Source organism: Tursiops truncatus, chromosome 7 (assembly GCF_011762595.2).
Source record: "Tursiops truncatus isolate mTurTru1 chromosome 7, mTurTru1.mat.Y, whole genome shotgun sequence".
NCBI classification, from domain to species: Eukaryota; Metazoa; Chordata; class Mammalia; order Artiodactyla; family Delphinidae; genus Tursiops; species Tursiops truncatus.
The window spans coordinates 100,986,366-101,009,245 of NC_047040.1; the positions used below are offsets into that span (position 1 = coordinate 100,986,366).

At 44.8% G+C, this 22,880-nt stretch overlaps 1 protein-coding gene across 5 annotated transcripts in view; it reads right to left on the reverse strand.

Annotated features, from left to right (window-relative positions):
• The window catches only part of CCDC93 (CCC complex scaffolding subunit CCDC93), an 87,096-nt gene that overhangs the window by 46,599 nt on the left and 17,617 nt on the right, over positions 1-22,880 (reverse strand). For all 5 annotated transcript variants that reach the window (XR_012333156.1, XR_004527466.2, XM_033860265.2 and 2 more), the window contains exons 6-11: positions 22,325-22,381; positions 13,554-13,654; positions 5,285-5,321; positions 2,515-2,607; positions 2,174-2,224; positions 1,227-1,313 (exon numbers count right to left, since the gene is read on the reverse strand). Coding sequence is in view for 3 of the 5 variants with exons in the window: in XM_033860265.2 (XP_033716156.1) it covers positions 1,227-1,313; positions 2,174-2,224; positions 2,515-2,607; positions 5,285-5,321; positions 13,554-13,654; positions 22,325-22,381 (426 nt within the window). In the remaining 2 variants the exon portion in view is untranslated. The remainder of the gene's footprint in view (positions 1-1,226; positions 1,314-2,173; positions 2,225-2,514; positions 2,608-5,284; positions 5,322-13,553; positions 13,655-22,324; positions 22,382-22,880) is intronic.

The following is a 22,880-nucleotide window of genomic DNA, read 5'->3' on the forward strand; positions in this document are numbered from 1 at the left end:
AAATCTTTTTCCGGTCAAATCTCAGATGACACTTTGACAACTGTCACCTTTTCTAGGTGGTAAATTAAAATACAGGATACTCTGGATTCTATGAAAGTTGGATTAGAAAACCCATGTTAAGAAGCATTGATTTGGAGGGCGGGGAAAACAATAGAACTCCATTCCCCAGACATTCTATGCCATTTTTAAAAAGCTGGTTTATAACATTACATGAATTTATGTGTACAACACTTTATTTCGACTTCTGAAAGTGTGTTCACCAACAAAAGTTGTTTCCATCCGTCACCGTACTGTTGACTCCCTTTACCCATTTCGCCCTCCCTCCGCCTTCCTCCCCTCTGGTAACCACTGCTCTGTACCATTTTACTCCGTCTTCCTCAGAAGGCCCCTCACTTGGTGGGAGGTGACCACCCGCTGTGTTCACAGCAGATTATAGCTACCAGGTTACAGGTGACACCTGTTCCCCAACTACATCATCTGTGCAACTGCTTCAGAAGAATATTGCTCAGAGGGTCAGGGCAGAGCTAATTTGTCGTCAAGGCTTTTGAGACAGGGAAAGCAAAGCTGGATGCTTCAACAGACATCAACGTTTTAGTGGGGCAGCCTGAGTAGGGCTGGGGAAGGAAGGACGTGAAACAAGTCCTGTAAATCTGATTTTACCGATACTACGTTTCAGCCAGACCAGAATCAGTTATGTGCAAAATGATTAATCACTGTCTCCCTGAAATATTCAAGGTCCTGCTGCCTATTCTTAGGATGGAAAAAAATCTAACACTGAAATACGACTTTCAGGCTTTTGTTCGTTCTATACCCTTTTAATAAAGCAGAACACAAAATTTTGCCTTGGGCTTGGCTGACTTATGGGGTTTATCTGCTAAGTGGCAAAGTTTCATCCCTCAGCCCCAACACCAAACTGAGCCCAAGTTATAAGAAGCCTGGTAGAGAAGGAAAAATGCGGGTGCTGCACCTAACCCATCCATTTATCAGATGCAATAATTGCTCGGAGAGACAGGTTTTCTCTTTATATTTATAGAAAAATAGGCACTGCAGAAGAAAATGAATTCAGCTAACGGGCAAACGCGGATGACTCTGCATGGTGTATGCTTTTGACAAACGTGGCTGATGAATTACAACTTGCCTCCCTCACTGCTGGGAGGGGTTAGGGAAGCAGGAGAAGTCCTTGGGGCATTATCTGAGGCAAAGGCTCCAGCTGGGTCCCCACATACCTTCTCTGCATACTCAGACACAATCTGCTTGATCTCGGCAGAGCAGAGGCCCACGATCTGGCCCACGGAGCTAGCGGTCAGACGGCTCTGCAATCACAGGGAGGGTGTGTTCTCAAGGCCGTGCACTGTCTTTCACACAACTGGAAACCCTGAACACTATTAAAGTAAAATAGATAATATTCCCAGGGGGAGAAAATAATTTGGCTTTTGCTCATGGGTTCGGAAACACGGAAGGGAGAAAACGAGCTTCAGGGCACAGGTTAAGTCACCTCCCTCCTCCTGAGTCACTCAGCAGGCTGTGTTAGATTCTCCTCCAACCCTGGGTATCCTGGAAAATCATTCCAGGGATTTTACTGCTGAGGATCACTAAAAAGAGCCTGAAGGGAACTTGGCAGGCATAGGACTCAGAGGAAAAAAGTACAAATGGGAGAGGAAAAGGGATCTCAGAATTCCTGAACTACCTCTTGACTGCCACAGGCCCTTCCTGCCCTAAAAAGGAATTCTCCTTTCAAAGCACTTGGTTAAACCTTTTAACACAGGTCATGAGCTCTGGGAAGAATGAATATAAATTTAGTACCCTATCATCTACCTAGATGGTGTAGGAGGGAAACAAGGGCTCCTTTGGCATGGGACGCCACACGCAGTTATGGAGAGGCAGGGCTGAACCACAGCTCTCCTGCGGGGGCCCTGTGATGCCATCCCAGCTGGGACATCTGTCTTCACATGGGTCCTTCAAATCTCCCTCCTAGAGGTTCCCATGGACGGCAACACCGTGCATGTATAAAAGGTTTCCAAAAGAAAGATCCCAAGAAAACGGGAAGCAGGGTTCTGAAACGAGAGGGCCCTGAAGGTGGACACTTGGAAGAGGCCCCCTCGTAGCAGAGCCCAGGTGGTGCCGGGCCTCCACCTCCACACCACGCCCACCCACATGACCATGCCTGCCTCACCTCCTCACGTGCCATGGCAGTCATCTTGGTCATCAGGGACTGAATACGCTGCTAAAAGAAGAACGGGGAGAGGTAGCACTGAGCAGGTCTGACCACACAAGACTTAAGCAGGGTGTTGCAATAGGTCTTCGCAGTGGAATCCAAGGGCTATTTCAGCCGGTCTCGTTTTACGGTGAGCCTCATGAGAGGTGATGAAAGGAAGCTGAAAAGGGCACGAAAGGCCAGCAGCCAACAGCAGCTGGCTGTGAGAGGCAGGTGGCCATCCTGGAGAGCTGCGGATGAAAGCGAGATTTCCCCCAAAGACTCAGGCGGAAACCTCAGGGGCTACGTGGACCACTCACCTCTTCAGCAGCCTGAAGCTCGTCTTCCTCGCGGGCGTCGGCCTTCTCTGCAGCTAACAGCCCTGTGGGAAGTGCCATTTTCTTGTCCTCGGCCTGGAAGGGAAGGTGGGAAAACAGCTGAGCGCTGCAGTGGGAGATTCAGTAGAGAAAGGACAACACTGCAAAGGACAGTGAGTCTGTGAAAGAAAACACACAGATCTGGACAAGTCACCCAGTCTCGGGGAAAGAGAGCGAGGTTCAGAGACCGGGGCTTCCACTACAACCACAGCCCAAGCAGCTGGAGCCTCGGGTCTCACCCAACGCCCGCCTCCATTTCTGAACTGTTCGCCGACGCAATTCCTATCAGGTCATACACCTTTGCCAGACTTACCCTTACACTTTGCTTGGGTCTTCCCCTACTTTAGTTCCTGCTAAGAGCAGATCGCTGCCTTAAGATCACTGCCTGTTTTTCAACAGAGACCCATTAGTGGGATATGAAAGTAATTTAGCAGGTATGATTGGCATCTAAATAAATTAAATAAAAATAACAGAACACAACACATCCAAGTGCACTACAGGTAGTAAAGGGTTATGTACCGCTTTGTGAAACTTTTGTTTTTGGGGTTGTATCTGGAGGTGTGTGTGTGTGTGTGTGTGTGTGTGTGTGTGTGTGTGTGTGTGTGTGTGTGTGTGTGTGTGTGTGTACTGAAACATGATGAAAAACAGAGTTCTTACTGCCAAGAGTGGTCAGCAAAGTTTGAAAACCACTGGCCTGAAGAATAAGACTCTAAACTGCTTGCCCTGGTGATCAAGCTCCAGGCTATGGACCCAGCTCAAGCTCTAAATGTACCGCACCACACTCAGGACACCTGGAGTAACGGCTGCTCCCCAAACCTGGGCTGCAAGTCTAGGGTTCTTGGTTTTAGCTCCATCTTTGCCATTCACCAGCTGGCAACCTCAGGCTTACCTTCTCTGGATACTGGGGTCTTCTAGGGTTGAATGAGAGGACTGCCCTCAGATACCCTTCTGAGACCATCCCAGTTCTGAGATGAATTTCTATAACAAGCCTATGACTGACCCTGGGGCATGGCCTGAGCGCCTGCATATATCTACAGGGGATAAGACTTCCAGTTCAAATGTGCCGTCTCACATGAGAATGATAAGGCAAGGCCAATGCAAATAATATTTCATGGGCATCTCACGATTTTTCCAATCATAACCAAACTGCCTTATTTCAGAATATAGTCATATACACAGACATTCTTTTCAGACTTAAAATTACATATTACACATACACATCAAATTCTTATACACTAGACGCCACATGACACTCAAATCCAGAAAAAAAACCTTGCTTTGGAGGAAACGGCTGTTTGGTTGAGTGAAAACACAAATGTGGAAGAAATAATAAGAAAACCAAAAAAGAAGATGTCATAATGAATGCATAAATGACTGTTAATGAGAATCATAATAATGATGATCGTTAATGCTTAGTAGATGTGCACTATGGGTTGGATTATTCCACATCCTTTATAGTTTAATCTTCACAACACCGTTGTGAGGTAGTACAATTTCTGCCCCCATTTCACAGATGCTGTGAACTAAGGCACAACAAAGCATACTGACCAAAGTCACACAGGGAAGGGGAGGAGCTAGGATTTGAAACCAGCCAGTCTGGCTTTAGAACATATGCTCCAAGTCACGGTCAGTGCCCTCCAAGGACTGAGACAATGGCCACAGAGAGCAGAGGGAGGCCGGGGTCAGGGAAGGCTTCCTGGAAGGACGGAGGAATGGGGGATCTGGGCAGAGGAGGGGTGGCAGGAGAACAGCAGGCAGAGTGGTGTCTCATTCGAGAAAATCTGGGGGTCAGGAGGGGAATGAGGAAAGAGGTGTTACTAGATCCCAAGCCGTGGACTCTCGTTTTCAAGAGGCCGCTGGCCGCTTTAGTTAGCATGTTATTATTGAGAAGGCAGTGGGTAAGAGCACAGGCTTTGATGTCACACAGATGTGGGTTCAGATTCTTATTAGGGCACTCTAGGAGCTGTGTGATCTTAGACCAATCACTGAGCCTCTCTGAACCTCAGCTTTCTGCCCTGAAAAACAGAAATAAGTATCTTCCTCACAGAGCTGTTCAGAGGAATCAGTGAAAAAAATACACGTAGAGCCCTGAACAAAGGGCCTGAACACAGGAAAGGTTTGGCACTATAAGATTTATATGCCTGCCCTGCGGCTGACAATTAAGAACCATGAATGAATACTGATACATATAAAAAAATACATGAATGAAGAGAAATCCTTGATACTCTTTTAGGAACTTATAAAACCCCATCTTGACTTTCCGTTTCTTCCACACCAGGTTGTCTTAGTACAGGGCCAGCCTGTAACGTGCTCTCTCTCACCGCCATCAGCCTGCTGACACCTGTGTAGGGCCTCTCTCATCAGATGAGGAGTGCTAAGGGCTCTGGGAGTGGACTTCATCTCTACAGTTTTAGAGTTATTAGAGGCCGTCTGTTTGACCCTGGTGTCATGACTTCCAATCGCCCTTCACTTCCAGTCCCATGATGAGGTGTTGCCTCAGCTCCGCAGCCTGCACGGGCAACAGACTGGGGATGCCACGAGGGAGATTCAGGGGCCAAAGGCTGCTGGTACATCCCCGCTGCCTGGGATTGCCCAAGGACCAGGGCCCTGCTGTTCCACCCCTGCTGGGAGCCTGTCCGCGTGGGACAGAGGCAAAGGGAAGTAGCACTTGCGTCTCTCAAACATTCTCTCCCATTAGCCAAGCTTTTCTTACCTTCTCTGCTTTGCTCTGGCGGCTAAATCCATACCTCCTGCAAGCCACAAAAGAGGGGAGTTCAGTTACTATTAAAAAAATAAATTTGATCACAGGCATTTTAGTTGAATTTTTATATGAAAAGCACCACAAAGAATTTAGGCTATTTGGTGACTGGAGAACATGTTTCAAGTGCCTAAACCAAAAACATATCCCACTGTTTCTGAATAAAGGGCCCGCCGTTCTATTTGCCATATAAATATTATAAATGGGAACTCTTCCTGCAGAGTGCAACGTTCTCTTTAAGTGCGATTATTACTCTTTGAATCAGAAACTGTATCTCAGATCCACGGTTTAAGCTAAAAGCCTTAAAAATATCTGTATGATATGTGCATGTGTTGGCTCAAGCTAAACATGCTCTCTAAATGACTACTTTCATAACCTCATGTCCAGCCCATTTTTTATTCTCAAACACAATCCAAGCATGACGCCAATAACGTTGTGTGCTCACTTCATGCCAAGTTTAAATTCAAAGATGCTCACAAATGCACTTTAGTTTACATTAACTTTTCAGGTTCTAATTAATATCTATTTTTTATTTTATTTATTTATTTTTTTGCGGTACGCGGGCCTCTCACTGTTGTGGCCTCTCCCGCCGCGGAGCACAGGCTTCGGACGCGCAGGCTCAGCGGCCATGGCTCACGGGCCCAGCCGCTCCGCGGCATGTGGGATCTTCCCGGACCGGGACACGAACCCGTGTCCCCTGCATCGGCAGGCGGACTCTCAACCACTGCGCCACCATTGGAAGCCCAATATCTATTTTTTAAAGCAATGCAAAAACCATTCGACCTAGAACAAAAACCGTAATGCAAAACACCCAAATTCACTTACCTTTAAATAGTTTTTAAAGAAATAAAATCACATGCAACCATTTAAGAAAAACAAATTAAGGGCTCCTGCTCTGCCCTCACCCTGCTTGCTGCGTCGTGTGCTGGCCTCCCACCTGGTCTCGGGCCTCCACGCCCCCTCTTCCTTCCCAACCCTTATTCAACCTCCCGCTGGCCTGGCCCACATCTGTCACTGGCAGGGATCACCTGCCACCCTTGTGGGCACTGTCACTAGGGCCTCCCTTCCACGGCCCTGCCTAACAACCGCTGAGCTTCACTCACCGCCAGCAGGTCACCTTCCCCACTCCTGTGCATCGGCCCCTGAGCAGAGCTCTGCATACTGTGTTATTCTCCTGGCTCCTCCTACTTTCCTAATCACTCCTCACACCTCAGCTCTAAAGCCACCTCTTCTTTGAAGTGTTCCCAGACTTTGCTTTGGATGGTTTTAGTCATTTCCAAAAGTCAGTTCCACTTTCAATCTGAAAATCTCCATCTGGGACCAGTGCTTTGCCTGCCATGTGATGAGTGTGAAGGGAAACACACACTTGGGCACAGGATTTCTTAGAACTCTGTGACAAATCACAGGCTTAGTTTACAGTTGAGTCTGGTAGAAAGTCAGGACAATGGGTTTAGCTAGAGTCTTCACTCTGGTACCAGCAAACTGTGTAACATGGGGGAAATTGCTTCACTTCTCTGAGCTTTGTACCACTGATATGGGATTGCAAACATGATCCCAAGCCCTGTTGAAACAGCTTCCATAGGATTTCTATAAATTACCACTGACGGTACGGGAGGGCCGGAAGGAGATACAAACTACAGGCTGGGTAGTTTGGGTTGGAAACTTTTCAGTTGCTCAAACATTCTGCCCTGGCTGATCCATCCCTGTGCCTGTACGTGTTCCCCCTACTTCCTGGACAGAAATCATGTCCAACTGCCTGTTTGCCTGTCTGCATCCTTCTCCAAGAAAATGGAGAAATCAAGAAGCCAAAAGTATCACCCGACCTTGCAACAGGTTGTCTTATAACTGGAGAGACCAAAAGTCATTGCCGGTTACACTGTGCCCATCCTCTAGGCACAGATCTACAGGCCCAAAGTGCAGCAGACTAAAGTTATGTGTTGAGTATCCACCCAAATCCTGTACAGGACCTTATGGCAGATTCAGTCAACTGGCTTAGTCAACATCTAGCATCTTACTATACCGTGGAGGCAGGAGAACAAACAACTCTATTTTCCATACTCTCTTGCACCTGGGGCTCTGAATACTACTTAGGTTCCATCAATGAGATGCATTTGCTGGAGTTCTGAACGTGTAGCAGGTAGAGAAGGAGACAGCAAAAGCACAAAGGATTCACTGCACTGGTGCGGATCACAGTAGCAGTAACCTGGTTCTGGGGCCAGAAGCTGTCACGGTGGTTTTCTGATTTTGGCAAAGTGGGTGGTTTCTTTGTCAGTAGCTGCAGTACCAGCTTCCCAACTCCACAGGCTGTTCACTAGCTTCCTAAGACGGAGGCAGAAGCTGCATCCCAGGCAGCCCGGATCTAATGTGACACTTGGGAAGTGACCCTGCTCAGCCTACGTCACATCTCTTAACTCCTCCCATCCACCCCTGCAATCAATCCTTTCTGCTGAAACTAGTGGGAAGGTTTTGTGTCCTGAACCGGGGAGCGCTGACCAACAGAGGGTCTCTCTGAAGCTTCCCACTCCTAGAAGTGTCCTTGCACCCTGGGTATTCTTTTGTTTCCCAGGCCTTCAGTCTGTGGAGACCTTCAGGGCAGAAGACATACCCTTAGGCAGACGGGTCTTATCTAAGGCCCAGGAACTTTACAGATTTTCCAAATAAAGCAGTAAACAGCTAAATCTGAGTATTTCAATTCCCAGGTCCCAGCTACTTCTCCTTAAAGACAGAGGCTCTGGGAAGACTTTTCTGACCACCCAAAACTAGGTTAGGCCCACACAGATATGCACTTCTGTGTTGACACCCACGGAGTCCAATAATTATGTGTTATGTGCAATCTGTCTGTTGATCCCTGGAGGGGAGGAAATTTGCTTCATTCACTTTTTTTTTTTTTTTTTTGGTGGTACATGGCCGTCTCATTGTTGTGGCCTCTCTCCCGTTGCAGAGCACAGGCTCTGGACGCACAGGCTCAGCGGCCATGGCTCAGGGGCCCAGCCGCTCCGCGGCATGTGGGATCTTCCCGGACCAGGGCACGAACCCGTGTCCCCTGCATCGGCAGGCGGACTCTCAACCACTGCGCCACCAGGGAAGCCCCATTCACTTTTTTTTTCTTTACATTTTTTAAATTGAGGTGTAATTCATATAACATAAAATTCACCATTTTAAAATGTATACTTCAGTGGTTTTTAGTGTATTCACTATTTTGTGCAACCACCACTACTGTCTAACTCTAGAATAGTTCCATCACCCAAAGAGCTCCACACCTAATATACATAAATAGCAGTTAGTCCAATTTTCCCCTATCCCCTTCCCCTGGCAACCACTAATCTACTTTCCGTCTCTGTGGATTTGCCTATTCTGAACATTTCATATAAATGGAAATGTACAACACATGGCCTTTTGTGCCTGGATTCTTTCACTTAGCGTGCTTTCAAAGTTCATCAATATTATAGCATGAATCAGTACTTAAGGCCTTTTCATGACTCAATAGTATCCCATTGTATGAAAAAAACACATTTTGTCCATTCAGCAGCTGATGGACATCTGGTTTGTTTCCACTTTTTGGTGACTGTGAATAGTGCTGCTATGAATATTCACTTTTGTATCCCCGGCGTCTAGTGCAGTGGCTGGCACATAGTAGGTACTTGATTAACGTTTGCTGAATGAAGAGTCCCGCTGACTCTTCTAAAGGTTTCCTTCTCCATGTGACATAGTGGCAACTCTTCCATGACAAAAAAGAGCTGTCCTTAGCTGCCTATCAATGCCTGCCTCATTTGCTCACTGGTCCCACATCTCTGGGAGACTCTTCCGTGCTGTTTGAGTTTCACCAGGAGAACATGATACCCTTTTGCCTATCATCCTCACGAAGAGCAAGGAGATGCTTCAACTTATTTCTACTACAAACACATTTACTTCTTTTTCATCCTTCCTAGAGCATCCTTTCATGCTGTATCCTACAACCTACCTTTCCTCTTGCCCTGTCAGCTGGGCCCTTTCCTCTCGAGCACCAGCCTGATATGCAGTGCCACGTGCTTCAGTGTGCTCCTGGATTTCCCGTTGTTAGCTCTGACCCACCAACCCGGCTGACGTCTACACCGTCAACACCAACAGAGCTCCAGCCCTCTCACCACCCAGTCACTTCCTCACACTCCAGACCCAGGACTCGGTCTTTATCATCAAGGATGTACATCTTCTAGAACTTTAAATCAGTGTTCACATACCCAAGTTATTCCAGACATACTTAAACATATTCCAATAACTAAAGCATGTAATAAAAAAATTTAAATTTAACTTAACTGTTAAAATTCTGTTCCTGAGCCATACTAGTCACATTGTAAGTGCTCAACAGTCACACGTGGCTACTGGCTACCATACTGCACATCACAGTTCTAGAAAACAAACTAACTTTCTCCCCTAGGGCAAAGTAAGACATATCACATTGTCTGGAATCCAGAACAAATCAAGGGCATAAAAAAGCCCTAAATACTAAGGACTGTGGATTCTGTTCTTTGTTCAGTCAACGAGCATTTACTAAATACTCTATGAGCATGTCATGGGCCTTCAGAGGGGACACAGGTTGGGAGAGACATGTCATATGCACTTAAAATGCACTTCCCCACAGTGACAGTTTCATAGTGTGGTTAGTTGTTTAAGTTTAGCTCTTAAAAGTTGATTGGACCCATAATATAATTGAAATACTATAAAGATACAATTGTGTTTAAGTCTAAAATTGAAACTATGAGTCTTGTTTTCCCAACAACATAACATTTAAACAAATATACCCAACATGTTTTTAACAAGACACACAGTCCGTAAGGTCCTCAGCATAGTTGGCCAGGCTCAAAGTCTAGCCTTATTTGAGCAACTGAAAGTCAAAAAAGGGAGAAGAAACTGGGATGCGGGCCTCAAAGCCAGATGCTCTGTGGGCTTAGGCTGATGACTGACCTCTAACCCCAAAGAAGAAACACTGTTTTCCGACCTTCTTATTGTAGGAGTCAAAATATTTTCCCTCTTGTCAAGAGGCGAGATGAAGAGGAAAACAGAAGCACTGACAACAGATGAGGGATTAGGATTCCTAGGTGGGGATAAGCAATTAAGGGGTGCCACAACAGTGAGGGGGAGGCAGGGAGGGGTGGAGTGAGTCCCTGAGGCAGCAGGCGCCCAGCCTTGCTGGATTAGGAAGGAAAGGGAAGAGGGTAAGGCTTCTCATAAAGGAGCTGGAGGGAGGGCTAGAGCTGGGGGTAAGGAGAACATAGGGACGAGGAGAACTGAAAGGAGGGGCTCAGGTGAGGCTCCTCATCTGAATCTAAAGGTCACATTTAAGGGCATCTGAGAACTGAAAACTGCTGCTGCTCAGGATGATGGTGATGAAGATGATGGTGGTGATGGTGATAGTGATGAAGAGGTAGATGATGGTGATGATAATGATGATGGTGGTGATGATGATGGTGTTGGTGGTGATGATAGTGATGGTGTTGGTGATGATGATGATGGTGTTGGTGGTGATGATGATGGTGTTGGTGGTGATGATGATGGTGTTGGTGGTGATGATGATTATGGTGATGATAGCGATGGTGATGATGGTGTTGGTGGTGATGATGGTGTTGGTGGTGATGATGGTGTTGGTGGTGATGATGATGGTGTTGGTGGTGATGATGATTATGGTGATGATAGTGATGGTGATGATGATGGTGTTGGTGGTGATGATGATGGTGTTGGTGGTGATGATGATGATGGTGATGATGATGGTGTTGGTGGTGGTGGTGATGAGAATGATGATGGTGGTGATGATGATGATTGTGATTATGGTGATGATGGTGGTGGTGGTGGTGGTGGGGATAGCACCTAACAGTTGACATTTCCTTTTTCTACATGAGACAAACTGTTCAAAGTCCTTCATAAAGACATTGTTATATAATCCTCATCAAATGGGAAAGATCTCAAGCAGTGAAGAGTATTGACTTAAAACCCTAAGGGAGGAGTAAGAGAGACAGAAAGGAGGCGAGCAGCCTGCCCAAGGAAGGGGAATAAAAGGACACTTCTTGGGGCTATAAGTTTTATCCCATTTGCTCTGTCAGCTGTAATAACCACTCTCTGGTTGTTCAGTCTCAGACCAAACAACCAACGCTGGGCCTGTCTTCCTAAAATCAAGAACCGAACTCTCACCAGAGGCTCAAACAACATTTGTAGATAATGATGATGACATGTTTTTGGAGTCCAGCAAACCTGAGTTCAAGTCCCACTTTGAGGCTCTTACTAGTTCTTAATAGTTAGCAGTTGACCTTGGGCAGGTTATTTTTTAACCTTTCTGAATGCTGTCTTCATCATTCTCAAAATGGGGAATGAGCTGAATAAACCATCAGAATTCTCCACCTTCACAAACTCACCCTCTCCTTACCAGAAAAGCTTAAAAAAAAAAAAAAAAAAAGGCAAAATAACCCCATCTCCTAAAAAACAAACAAAAAAAGGCTTCATCAAACACCCACCCCAGGCTCAGGAGTCAGGAGTCAGCATGATCCCACCAATAAGAACTAAGGCTAGTTCTGAGATACATACTGGATATTGGAAAAAATGGAGGTATGAACAATACAAACTACCAAAAACCACACTTCCCTAAGTCTTCTCTGGCTCCGGAACATGTGACACTCCCAGAGGCTGCCTCTCCAGCTCTGGCTCGCCCGGACCAGCGCAGTCTCGTGTGCCCGCCTGCAGCTGAGGGGTAGCTAGAGAGCCCCCCTCACAGTGTCCAAGGCGTGCAACTCGTCCAGTGGCACGGGACCTCACACCCGAAGGGCCCCGCATTTGGCTGTTGCCGCTGTCATGAAATCCTTAATGATTAATCATTATTCATGATTCTCAGGGGCCTAACGTGCCCTGCATTTTCATTTTACACTGATTGGGCCCTGCAAATTATGTCGCTGGTCTGGAGGTGCCTGACTCAGAAGCAGCTCAATTCGCAGCAACAGCTGGTGAGCTGTGGGGCAGCCCTCACGCTCAGGTCAGGGCCAGAACTAACAACTTCCTTTGAATGAAACGGACTAGCTTTCATTCTCAGGAAGAAAGGATCTGAGCCCGCATTACTCTCTCAAAAATAAACAAATGAACAAACAAACAAAAAGCGGCAACTGCAATTCCATTTGAGAGATGGCATAAGTAAGGCAATTAAGCCTTAATTTCCTTCTGGCTGTCTCCAGTACCCGAGAGGGAGAAGCCATCAGATGCTCACTTGGAGATGCTAGTGGCAGTGCTGTTACTTCCAGCCCCCCAGTGCGGGCTGGGTTATGAGCAGGGCAGCACACAGCAATCACTCCGAGCAGAGGGGGAGGAAGCACAGGAGACATACTCACATCAAGGAATCAGTGACCCTAAATAGAAAATTCAGGACACAAAGGAAGGTTAATACCCAGAGCCAAGCAAAAGATTCAACGAGGAGAAGCATTTCCGTGTGTGTGTGTGTGTGTGTGTGTGTGTGTGTGTGTGTGTGTGTGTGTGTAACTGAAAACTGAGGCTATAAGAACTGTATTTTTAAAACTTAGAGTTTTTTTTTTTTTTTTTGGTACGTGGGCCTCTCACAGCTGTGGCCTCTCCCGTTGCGGAGCACAGGCTCTGGACGCGCAGGCTCAGTGGCCATGGCTCACGGGCCCAGCCACTCCGCGGCATGTGGGATCTTCCCAGACCGGGGCACGAACCCGCGTCCCCTGCATCAGCAGGCGGACTCTCAACCACTGCGCCACCAGGGAAGCCCTAGAGATGTTTTTAAGAAGTGACAAAACTACTTCTAAATTCTTCATTTTCCTGGTCAGGACAATTCTTCACAGGGAACCAAAACGATTAGACTCTGACACAAAGTAAAACTGCTGTAACTGCCTTCAATTCTTAGTTTACCTGAAGATGTTAACATACGGCAGGGGCATGAGGGGCAGCCCACCTGGGCCTCTGTGAACGCCCCACGCTTCCCAGCTCCCCGAGGAGGGCAGAACCGGGGATGGGGGCTTGCTGAGGAACTTCAAAGATCAGGCCTCTACTACCACCAGATAAGCTACCCACAGAAACTGAGCTAATTCCACACCAGGGAGAAAAGTCCCCGGTGCTGGCAATCACAGGCTCAAACCCGTAGACTCAGTCAGGTGAAAACCAACCAAGTTCACCCCAGTGAAGCGATTTAAATTAGCTTTTCTTTTCAATGGTTTTATCAAATAGACACTTCAGACTGGGCCGCCTTCGTTACCTGCCATATTCCAAAAGCGTCGTGTGGACCCGTGATTCTTCATCCAGCAGCTCCTCTGCTCCCCGCTGGCGTCTGTACTTCCGACGGGGCTTGTAAGCATCCTGAGAAGTGGATGGGGAGGCCGGGAGTTACTAAGCGTGAGGAGGCGGGTCCAGCCTGCCAGGGGCGGGAGTCCTTTCCCATGGCAGTGGGTGTACAGCTCCCCTTCAGGAGGACAGCTGGCACATGGCGACTGCCTTCAAGGGGTCTGCCCCTTTGATTTTTATACTGGAGCAAATATTTCCACCCAATCTATTGCTTGTCAACTTTGTTTAATCTTCTTGGGTTTTTTGGTCCAACTTAATATTTCATGCAATCAAACTTATCAATCATCTTACTTCCTAACCCAGGGACTGTAAAAAAAAAAAAAAGCTCTTGTATGTTATTTTTACAGATTATATTTAGCCTTTTAATCTATTCAGAATTTTTTTGGGGGGGTATAGTGAAAGGTAGGTATCTATAGATACATGTTTTTCTCTGAATGGAAAATTAAGAATCCCAACATCATCAGTTTAATAGTCTATCCTTTCCTTGATTTAAAATGACAACTATATACATATATATAAAACATGTACCAATATTACCCTCTTCAATTCCTCTTGCTTTATGAGTCTTTATCCTGTCTCCACTGTTCTTTTTCAAATTTCCTGGCTATTCTTACACATTTTCTCTTCCAAATGAATTCTAGCATCAGCTTGTCAAGTTCATTATGAAAAACTGTTGAGCTTTGACTAGAATCACACCAAATTTATACATTACTTTGGGAAGAACTGACATCTCTATAATACTGAATCTTGCCTTGAAAAGCAAGATTTATCTCTCTATTCAAATCCTTTTTATTCTTGAATAAAATTTTCCAGAAAACAATACAAATTTTCCAGTCACTACATATCCAGACCTTTCTACCACCCAGAGACATAAACTGTGCAACAATCACAGATATACATGTTAACCTAGAATGTTTAAAAAAAAAATTCTCTCATGGCATAGAAATCTCCATTACCAGAAAAGGAAAGTAAATACAAACCCTTCACAGATATATATCTCTTTACAAAAGTGTTTTGAGGTTTATCCTTAAAAAACTTATAAAAACAACAAAATGCACTTTAAACTTTCAATGACTTTTTAAAATTATTAGAATATTATTTAGTTATAAATGTAGAAACACAGACCTCTTTTGTGTAGGACACATTCTGAAACTGCATATATATATATATATATATATATATATATATTTCCTAAACACAAAGTACACGGCACGTAATAGGTGCTCAATTAATGTAGGTCTTCACCCACAGATGACCTGGTTTGTCATTCTACCCCAAATGAATGTCCTTCTTGACTGCCAAACTGGCATCAAACAATACCTTAATAATATTTGCTCAGGGCTCTGGGTGCAAACAGGCAGCTGTTTGTGCAAGGTATTCCAGTTTGTCCCTGGATCTTTCCTTCTCCACTAAAGGAGTTCACCACACGTAATCTCTACCTGGACATCACCAGGACAAGCACACTATCAGGTTTCTCTAGACAGTGGTATTTTAATGCTAATTAGAATTGTTCCCCTCTTGATAATTCTTGTTAACTTTATTATTATCTCACTTTTTGTTATGGAAAGTTTCAAACATACAGAAAAACATCCTTTCTGTAACATATATAATCTCAACAATTTTGTGGAAAAGGAATGAAACAGGTGCTGGGATGGCCCTGGACGGTTGTTCTTGTAACTCACTGCCGCAAATATTCCTAGGTTGCTGCTGGTGCCTACATGAATAGGAAGCTCTAAGTAACACAAAACAGATTTATGGGGAAATGAAAAACATAATAGACCCATAGGACGTCAGTTACTGTGTACGATTTAATTTCCACGGAGCTCTACCATTACAGCAGCACTATATGATTGAGCTTAACTGCTACTTTCCTTAGTTACCATTCATAGAGTCACGACCCCAGACAGGAAACTGGAGTCTAAAGAAGGACTGACTCCAAAACAATAGCATACTGAAACCGACAGCCACAAGGACCTTTCATTCTGCCAAACAATGACAAATGTTGGCCTTCGTGTAATTATCCTTATACTTTAAAGCACGCCACATACATCACACCTTTTACATTTTATAACTACACCATGAGGTAGAAGCAGGGCAGATGCCATTACCTCCACCTTGCTACTAAAGAAGCAGAGATTAAATAATTCGCCTCTCAGTTACGGTGGGCAACCCCTTCAGGAAATACCCAGCGGGCAGCAAGACAGCCACGAGCAGCCACTGCCCTCCAGAGCTCCAGGGGACCGGACCACACCCAACTCAGTAGGAAGCACATCTCAGTCTCCTAGGGCTCACCTGGCAGCCCAAACCCAAACCCTACTCTAACGGACACACCTCCGCCCAACAGCCCCTGAACAAACACTGCCTTCCACCCAGAGGGGCTCCGCTGACGTTCCCATCAGCAAGTGCAGGGCCCTGACACACCCCAGAAGAAAGTCATTATAACTGAGACAAATCAGGTTGTTTTCTTCATTCTCACATGAATAAAACAACAACCACCACCACAAAAATGAAGCCCTGGGAACTGAGTGAGGGAATGATGAGAGATGGATGGCAATCATGTCTATGGGTAGGAAAGTTAGCTGGGGAGGTAGGGCTTTCTCCAGACGCCCCTACATTTTGTTCTTCCTCTATTCTCTTTTACGTGAGCTCTGCTGTGCAGGCCTGTCTTCTGTTCTTTTTTTTTTTCGGTACGCGGGCCTCTCACTGCTGCGGCCTCTCCCGTTGCGGAGCACAGGCTCCGGACGCGCAGGCTCAGCGGCCATGGCTCACGGGCCCAGCCGCTCTGCGGCATGTGGGATCCTCCCGGACCGGGGCACGAACCCGTGTCCCCTGCATTGGCAGGTGGACTCTCAACCACTGCGCCTCCAGGGAAGCCCCTGTCTTCTGTTGTTTGAGGTCCGGCACAAGTCCCATCTCAGGTCCCCTTGAGTTTGTACCAAACAGTGTAACTTGGTGGGTAAGAATGAGGTCACTGTTTTGTATACATGAGCCAAGATGGCTTCTGTATATCGACTCCTAGCTTTACTTCTTCACAGCAGGCTGAGACCCACAGCTCAAAACCCTCCAGCGCCAACCTCAAACTTTTCACAGACCCAGTTGTTTAAAAGATGGCCCCACTAAGCAGAGTTTAGCGGTTTACAGCCTGCCCACGTTGCATGCTCTGCAAAACCACACCTGACATTTGCAAACCACAGATAGGATAAGCCCCATGGCTATAAAGACCCCAGGCTGCAGCTGCCCTTCAGATTTCTCTAACCTGCCCCGGCCGAGGCTCCCTCGTTTCCTTGCCTCCCCTTCTGAATGGTGGCCCCGGCGCCTAGGCCTCGGGATGGCCTGCGCACTGACAGCCTCCCCACCCTTCAGGCAAACCTGTCAGAGCATCGCCCAGAGACCCTGTGTGTGCTACTGCTAACCCCCCGTCACATCTTTTCCCTTGATGAGTCCCGAAATCCCTTGAATCCCTTACAGCTGCAATGCTCCTGCTCTCACCTCATACCCTAGAATGCGGTCTGGCACACAGTGAGTGCTCAATTACTATTATGGAATGAATATATATGGAGTCAGACAGACAGGGCTTTAACCCGTGCCCCATTACTACCTCTCTGATTTGGGGCAAATTACTTTAACCTCTGAGGTTTTTCATCTGTAAAATAGGTATATGGAGAGAGTCGTAAGGATTAGCCAGTCTATTTAACGTTATCTGATACACATTAAGGGCTAAGATATACATGCATGCGTATATTTGCTATTATTGATAAAATGTACTAATATAATTTTTTTACTTATGTTGCCATGTTTACATTTCATGTCCTGGAAAGAAAGGCCCTCCTCACAGCGTTTCCTATAGAAGAACACAGTGGAGTCGTAGTTTTAAATGACCTGGTCTCTTAGGGGACCAATAAGAAGTCTTTTTTTTTTTCCCCTCTGTCCCCTCTGTTCTCATACAAAATTCTAAACATTACAAAGAAATGCTCAACAAATAGTAAGCAAATGTATCTTTGGGGGCTTTGGGTAAAATTTCACGGCTACTCTTTACTCAAGGTTGAGAGGGAGTAAAAGACCTCACTGCACAGGTCAGACACTTCATGAATATGGAAGGCTGACAGTTCAGAAAAGGAGGAAGTAGACTGTACCACAGCACATTAGGTGAGACAAATGAGCGATTACGATTATGATGCGAAAGTGGAAGGGTAAGGGGAGGCCTGTCCTGGGCAATAGTTTCATTTTCTTATGTCCTTTGAAAATACCACCTCCCATCAAGCAGGCCTTCTACAAAGCGGCCGCCTATTCCGTAAAAAGGAGATATGGAGACGTCGAGAAAAGAACACATTTCAAAGGAGAAGCAGAAGTACTGGGAATAATCCCCAGGATGAAGAAAAATGAGGCCAAGACAAAAAGAACACTGGAAGGTGATGAGCTCAGAAGTTAAAAGTTCACACAACAGCCTTTCTGCCAGGCAATCTTGGCAAGAGGTACTAACAGGTTGAGGCATAACCTCTGAACCAACTCTACTTCATGGAATGTAACCCAAGTAAATAATTAAAGATAAAAGAAAAAATTTAGCTATGGGGATGTCCTACATAATAGCCAAAACAAAACAAAACAAAACCAAAAAAAAACCCCCAAAAAACAAACTAAGCTAGTTAAGTTAGTACCACACAATGCGTAATGTACAGCCACTGAAAATGCTATGGAGGTATATTTATTGGCATGGAAATATATCCTTGATTATACTGTTGAGCAAAATAACCACACAACAAAACAGAATATATAGTATCACGTCATTTTTTGTGATCTCTAATTTTCTATATTGATATCTATAACTATGTATTTCCTACTTGGAATAACAGTGGTTATCCCTGGCTGGTGGTATCGTGGGTGATTTAGTCTTTGTACTTTCTCTCCATTGCCTAATTTTTCATTATTACCACAGTAGTAGTTTGAAAGAAAAATAACCTTTTGTAAAACAAAAAATCATGCATCGAAAAAATAGATGAGCTACATAACCAAGGATGAATGCAAAAAACTGGAACAGTCCTACAAAGATGGCGAAAGACAAGACAAGCTTATATTCTTATAAGCTAAAACTTTTTGAAAAATATTAAAATGTTTAATATTTATTTTTAAAAAGACACATAAGCAAGAGTAAGTAAAGTCTGCTTGTTGAGGCAGAGTGATAACTTGTTAATAGATGGAAGAAAAAGACAACAGGACAGTCTCCACTTGGCACCCATTCTCCAGCTGGACAAATGGTCTTCAAACGGGCAAAGGCAGAGTACATGCCCTCACAAGGGCAGAGTACCCAACCGCTCTGCATGCATTTGAGTCTCTGGGACCCTGATAAATAACACCCCAGGGTCCTGAAATCAGTCAGAAACATTAGGGCCAAATCAGTGTCAGGGAGATGCAGGAAATCAGAGACCAGGTGAAGAGTGAGAAAACTAGAGATGCACCAACACCTGCTGTGTCTGAGGAGCCAGATGTCAAGTGAAAACCTGGCTGCCTCTTCTCGGCTCTGCAACTGTGTATGGAATTTATTAACCTTTCTGAGTTTCAACTTCCTGATTTATAAAATGGAAATGTAACGCATAAGTCCTTGAGTGTTGATGAGTACATGAGATAATGCTTGTAAAACGCCTCATTAGATGTCAAGCACATAGAAGGCACTCAGTCAGTACCCGGCAGCTACATGCATATTTTATAAAAGGCTGGCTCTAGAAACCTGGCACTGTATGTAAGAGCGAATTTTAATCCTTAATTTACCATTCAGAGTTTAAATTTGGGATTCTACATTTGTCAGTAAGGGGTAGGTAAGAAACAGTGATGAGACATCTGAAGGGCAGAACTGGAGAGAGGCTGGAAGGAGAAGAAAACATTCTTGAGAAACTAAGACTTGCCAAGAGCCCCACCCTGGTCACCCAGGAAAGACTTTATTCCCTTTACGAGGGGAGGGACTCCCCTTGGAGGGAGTGACAGCAAACAAAACCCAGCAAGCTGTTTCATGTCTCACACTGACTCACAAGAAGAAGACATGGAGCCCTGGAGTCCCTGACAAGCTCCTGGGACCCTCACTCCAAGGCTGCAAGCAAGCGTGTGCAGCAGTGGTGGGTGGGAAGGACGGAAGTTAATGGCAACAGAGCTCAGCTCAGAAACCTAAGAAGACAGCATCTAGAGATGGGGGAGTATTTTCAGTAGACAGAGAAAGTAGAAAACAAACAAACAAAACCCAAAGGCCAGCTCTGGCCAGCCATAAAATTTTTTTTATCATTCCTGTTGCCAATGTATTGACAGTCAACGGAGGAGTAAGTTCGCACATAAAAAAAGGAAATAAACTAAACAATTTGAACTATTATCAGAGACCTACAATTTTTTTTTCCATTTTCCTTTATCTTTTTATTATTTTCTAATGAGCTGCAAACAGCATTTTATCTAGCATTTTATTGCATCCTGGCTCCATCATCACCAATGTGACCTAGGGCAACCTACATCACCGATCTGTGCCTTAGTTTCCTCACCTGTCAAAAAAAAAAATACTATTACTTCATAGGGTTGTGGTGAGCACTAGATAAGTTATATATAAATGCTTAGAACAATGTTTGGGCCCTATATATTTGTCACTGTCATTATCTCCCTAAATTCCATTAAGAATTTAAGTCATATTGCCAAGCAGAAGACGATTATCTTTAAAAACTCCATTACAAATGAGAAGAAGAAATAACGTGTCTCTAGAGGCCTGAAATGTTGAATAGGTAAAGAGACATCAGGCCCCGTTTGATCAACAGCTACACTGGCCTTTTATTCTTGGTGATACAGTCAAAAAATGCAATGTTTCTCACTCTCTACCCAGGGCTCCAAGTGAGATTTGCACATGAAGATATTCAATTAAACATTAAATATTTTTTACACTATTGATTCTATGTATAAAATAGATAACTAATGAGAACCTATTGTATAGCACAGGGAACTCTACTCAGTGCTCTGCAGTGACCTAAATGGGAAGGAAATCCAAAAAAGAGGGGATATATGTATACGTATAGCTGATTCACTCTGCTGTACAGCAGAAACTAACACAACGTTGTAAAGCAACTATACTCCAATAAAATAAAATAAAATAAAACAACATGCTGAAAATATCAAAAAAAAAAGAATTGGATTTTATCAGATTTGATACAGTAATATATGCCTGTAGTTGTAATTTTGGAAAAATAAACTTCCTACAGCTTCTTAATTAAAAACAATTAAATAGTTTTTACGTTATTGTTTTTGCATAGGTAATACACAGACTTAGTATAAAATCCAAATAGTACAGAGTTTATAGGGAAAAGAGAATTTCCCTTCCTCTCCTGCCACTGGCTCCCCAGCTCCCTGTATCAGAGGGAGAAATGAAAGCATTTCTTTTCACTTCTTTTAAATGAAGCATCATTTAAAACAAGGGAAAGCAACAGCACATCCAACCAATTGGTTATTATTTGTCATGAAAATGCCATTAGGAGGAACCTTTAACAGCATACAAGACTCTATATTGGTAAGTGGAAAAAAAAAAACTACAAAATTACATTCAAAGTATAATTCTAATTCACTATAAAAATACACATTAAAAACACAGAAGAAATATGTCCAAGCATCAAAAGTGGCTGCTTCTGTGTTGTTAGATTAAGGTTGATTTTCTTCCTCTCACCTATCAATCTTTTTAAAGAAAACTTTAAAGATGTTCTAAACTGAACATCTACCTCACAACCAGTAAAAAAATTACTTCCTGTTCTATCATGTCCTCTTGGTATTATTATTTAATAGTGCCACCAAATCTGAAAACGGCACCTGGCTTCAGAGTATAACTATGTTAAAGGTTTTCCATTTCTCCCATTTCCAAAATGGCACTGTGGAAAAGATACAAATTACAACCATAAACTGACAAAGGCTTTTTTGTTTTAAATGAGCATTTCACGTCTTTCATCATCAAACTACTGTTATTCTTTTCACAGTAATCACCTGGGGAGACCACACATTTATTCTTAAAAGTAAAAAAAAAAAAAAAATGCAGAATAACTCTAGACATTATTTTCTAAAGAAAGTGAATTTACACCCAGGCATTGCGGCTCCATTCCCATCAGCTCAAGTAGGAAGGCTGGGGGGTGAAGGCTGACAAGGTCCTGCTGGGCTCTGGCCCAGAGTGTTTTGAAAAGGCCCAAAGCTCTCCTCTGGCCCTTGTACTGGGGAAGTGGGCACATGAGTGCAGACCCTGTGGTTAAGATACACTGTGCTTGGGGACAAAGGCCATCCCAGAGTTTCCCACACAAAGCTCAGACGCTACTCTGCCTCTCCGAAGGCGTCATGGCGGTGGTCACCTCAATGCATCAGCTCTAGTTCGTCATCTGCTCTTTGGAGCTATGTGAAGTTTACAGCTGCCGCTGGCACAAATGAGGAAGGGCTTCGGGTCTGGAAAACTGGAAGTAAGGGAAACAGGGCAGTGGTTGTGGCACGTTCCACCCTGAACGCTGGCATCGGGTACCGGGCACGCACGGCAGGCAGGGCCTCCCTCACATGTGCACCTGAGATCAGCTCCTGGGCAACCCGGCAGATAGAAACCTCGGGGGGCAGGGGCTTTTGTGATTTACCTCAAAGGGCTACTTGGAGGCTACGACCCTACGTTCTTCCCTTACAGAAGAACTCGGACAGGGAACTCACCGAGAGGTCAACAACGGTCTTGATGGCCTTTTCTTTTCTCTTGACAAAGTCATCATCCTACAAGACAAGAAGACACGGGGATGAAACAAATCTTCCTGCGTAAAGACTGAAACTCAACTGGACTGCTCAGCAGTCCGTCTTATAAACTGACTTCTCATCACAACTTTGCCTGAGGAAGTCTCAATTTTCGAACAAATTGGAATATATCCTGCATGGGAAAAAGCTAGGACCTCTGCCGATGGCTGCAAAACAGATCCCTATAGCCAGTGAGAAAAAGGGGGGACCACAGAGTGTAGTGGTGAAGACAAGCGTTTTCACTTCAAACCCGTATGAGCTCTGAAACCTCAGCAAGTTACCTAACCTCTAAGCCTTAGCTTTTCCACCTGCAAAACGGGGATGATACCGCCTATCTCAGGGAACAGTCATGAGGACCAAAAAATAGAAGGCATGTGATGTGCCGGGACTGGAATACAGTATCTGACAGTGATCAGCTAGTATTGTTGTTGTGATTACTATTCAGCTGTTACTATAGGTGTGTCCCAAGCAGGTGGGCTCT